General features: G+C 38.7%; 1 protein-coding gene across 1 annotated transcript; it reads left to right on the forward strand.

Moving 5' to 3' along the window:
- The first annotated feature begins 1,732 nt into the window (after positions 1 to 1,732).
- LOC111910627 (uncharacterized mitochondrial protein AtMg00810-like) lies at positions 1,733 to 2,305 on the forward strand. Its single transcript, XM_023906453.1, has one exon. It carries the CDS (start codon positions 1,733 to 1,735, stop codon positions 2,303 to 2,305), a length of 573 nt encoding a protein of 190 aa, XP_023762221.1.
- Positions 2,306 to 2,802: the final 497 nt, after the last annotated feature.

Below are 2,802 nucleotides of genomic sequence, written 5' to 3' on the forward strand. Positions count from 1 at the left end.
ACCCAGACTGCTCGCTACAGTCCCGGCCTACCAAGCTAACGGGTGACAAATGTCATATTTTAGACGCTTGTAGGGCGTCTGGTACTCTAGTCAGTATGGTTATGAGTATCCCGGGTTACCTTATAATTCATTGGCCTTTAGGTAACGGTATTTCACCGGCAATTTACACTATATGCTGGTAACTTATTTTCAGATTCGCACTGTTTTGACCTTACAAGACGTATCTTTCATTTGATACTGTCTGCGGTCTGTATTCACTGTTTCAGACCTTACCAGCTGTACCTTTCATTTGGTACCTTCTGGGGTCTGTGCCTCCATTTGTTAGACTGAACCAGGCATGTCGTTCGTTCGATAGTATCCTGGAGTCTATGATTCCTTGCCTTAGTCAGCAGTCCTCACTGCTGAGGCATATGTTATTCCCTGATGTCGTTTGCTTTCCTCAATAATCAAATTCAGTATTTTGATAATGATAGCAATTAGGGAAAATGACTTTTTACCACATAACACTGACCAGTCTTGGTAGAAGGCTGCTTTATTAAAGAAAATATAGGATTTTCTGGAAAGAACTCTAATACTTATGAACTCACCAGCATTTGTAAAAATGCTGATACTCGCTTTTCAAATAACTTGTATTCTCAAGTCAGAAATTAGACAGGTACATCCCAGGAGCTGTTGATGAAGATAGCTTAGTACCTCGCTGTACTTATTACATTTGTCTGTATTACTTTGATGTATTGTAATGTAACCATGTAAAACTATTACTATTAATGCAATGTTTTGTTGTACTTGATTTACTATAATGCATGTGTTGTGATACTTGACATGACGTCATCCACCCCAGAACATTTCTGCCGTTCCGGTTTTGGGGTGTGACAACCCTCCTCGTCCAAGTGAACAGTATGAGGTTGTTTGCACTCCTCAAATCCAAAGGGAAGCTCACCTCACAAAATAGACAAAGGATCATCCAGTCAATCAAATCATAGGTGATCTAGATCCTAGAGTAGTAACTCGTTCAACAACCAAGAATGAATGTCTATATGCAAGCTTTCTATCCATGATAGAGCCTAAAGGAATCAAAGAGGCTCTACAAGATGCAGATTGGGTAAATGCAATGCAATAAGAGTTAGCTGAATTAGAACACAACAACGTGTGGGACTTAGTGCCATCACCAGAAGGAGTATCAGTTTTTGGTTCAAGATGGGTATACAGGAACAAAAGTGATGAAGATGGAATCATCATTAGGAACAAAGCCAGACTGGTTGTCAAAGGCTACTCGCAACAAGAAGGCATAGACTATGATGAAACATTTACACCTGTTGCAAGAATAGAAACAATTAGGATTTTCTTGGCATTTGCTGCACACACGAATTTTAAGGTCTACCAAATGGATGTGCACTGCACATTCTTGAACAGAGAAATTGATAGGGATGTCTATGTTCAACAACCTCCCGGATTCGAAGATCCAAAGTTCCCGAACCATTGCTACAAGCTTCAAAAGGCTGTCTATGGATTGAAGCAAGCCCCAAGAGCATGGTATGGAACATTCACCAAGTTCTTAGAAGATTCCAAGTTTCAAAGAGGTTCAATTGATCCCACTCTATTTAGGAAAATCCACAACAACCATCTGATCTTCATACAAATCTACGTCGACGACATCATATTCGGTTCAACCAGCAAGGACCTTAGTGATGAGTTTGCTGAGTTGATGAAATGAAATTTTAGAATGAGTATAATGGGTGTGCTCAACTACTTTCTAGGTCTACAAGTTCGTCAATCTCCTAAGGGAATCTTCATTGGTCAAGAGAAGTACATCAAAAATCTGTTGAAGAGATACGCCATGGAGAATGCATCAACTGCAAAGACACCAATGTCTACTTTCTACAAGCTTGATTCAGACCTTGATGGAAAATCTATAGAACAAAAGCACTACAGAGGAATGATTGGCTCATTACTCTACCGTACAGCTAGTCGACCAAACATCATGTTTTCAACATGTTTGTGTGCACACTTTCAAGCCAATCCAAAGGAATCACACCTCATAGAAGTCAAAAGAATTTTCAAATATCTGAAACGAACTGCTTTTATGGGTCTATTCTATCCTGCTAAAGGCAACTTCTATCTTCAAACCTTTATTGAATCAGATTATGGAGGATGCAAGTTCGACAGAAAGAGCACCACTGGTAGCTGTCAATTCTTAGGAGGCAGATTGGTCAGCTGGACCTCAAAGAAGCAAACCTGTGTTTCAACCTCTACTGCTGAAGCTGAATATGTTGCTGCTTCTAGCTGTTGTTCTCAAGTGCTCTGAATGCAAACACAACTGAGAGATTATGGATTCAGAATGCAACAGATCCCAATCTATTGTGACTCTAAGAGTGCAATTGCAATCTCTCACAATCCAGTCAACCACTCAATGACCAAGCACATTGATATCAGGTATCACTTCCTTAAAGATGATATTCAAAAAGGTCATATTGAGCTTCATTGTGTTCCTACAGAAGAAGAGACTGCAGATGTGTTCACGAAAGCTCTGGATGAATCCAAGTTCTTACATTTTCTAGGACGACTTGGCATGCTTAATCCAGATTCTCTAGGCATTTAAATTTTTTTCTTTCTCACTTATTTTAAGAAAACTCCAAAAAATAATTTATTTATAATTTATTGTATTTTTCCTTTACTTTTCCATAAAAGAAAAACCCCAAAAAGATTTTACTTTTTTTTTTACTTTACATAAGAGAAAACTACAAAAATATTTTATTTTATGCTAGCGTTCCACAGGACTGTCTAGAAAGAGTCTATGGTCGT

This window comes from Lactuca sativa, unplaced genomic scaffold (assembly GCF_002870075.4).
Source record: "Lactuca sativa cultivar Salinas unplaced genomic scaffold, Lsat_Salinas_v11 Lsat_1_v11_unplaced_65, whole genome shotgun sequence".
Lineage (NCBI taxonomy): Eukaryota > Viridiplantae > Streptophyta > Magnoliopsida > Asterales > Asteraceae > Lactuca > Lactuca sativa.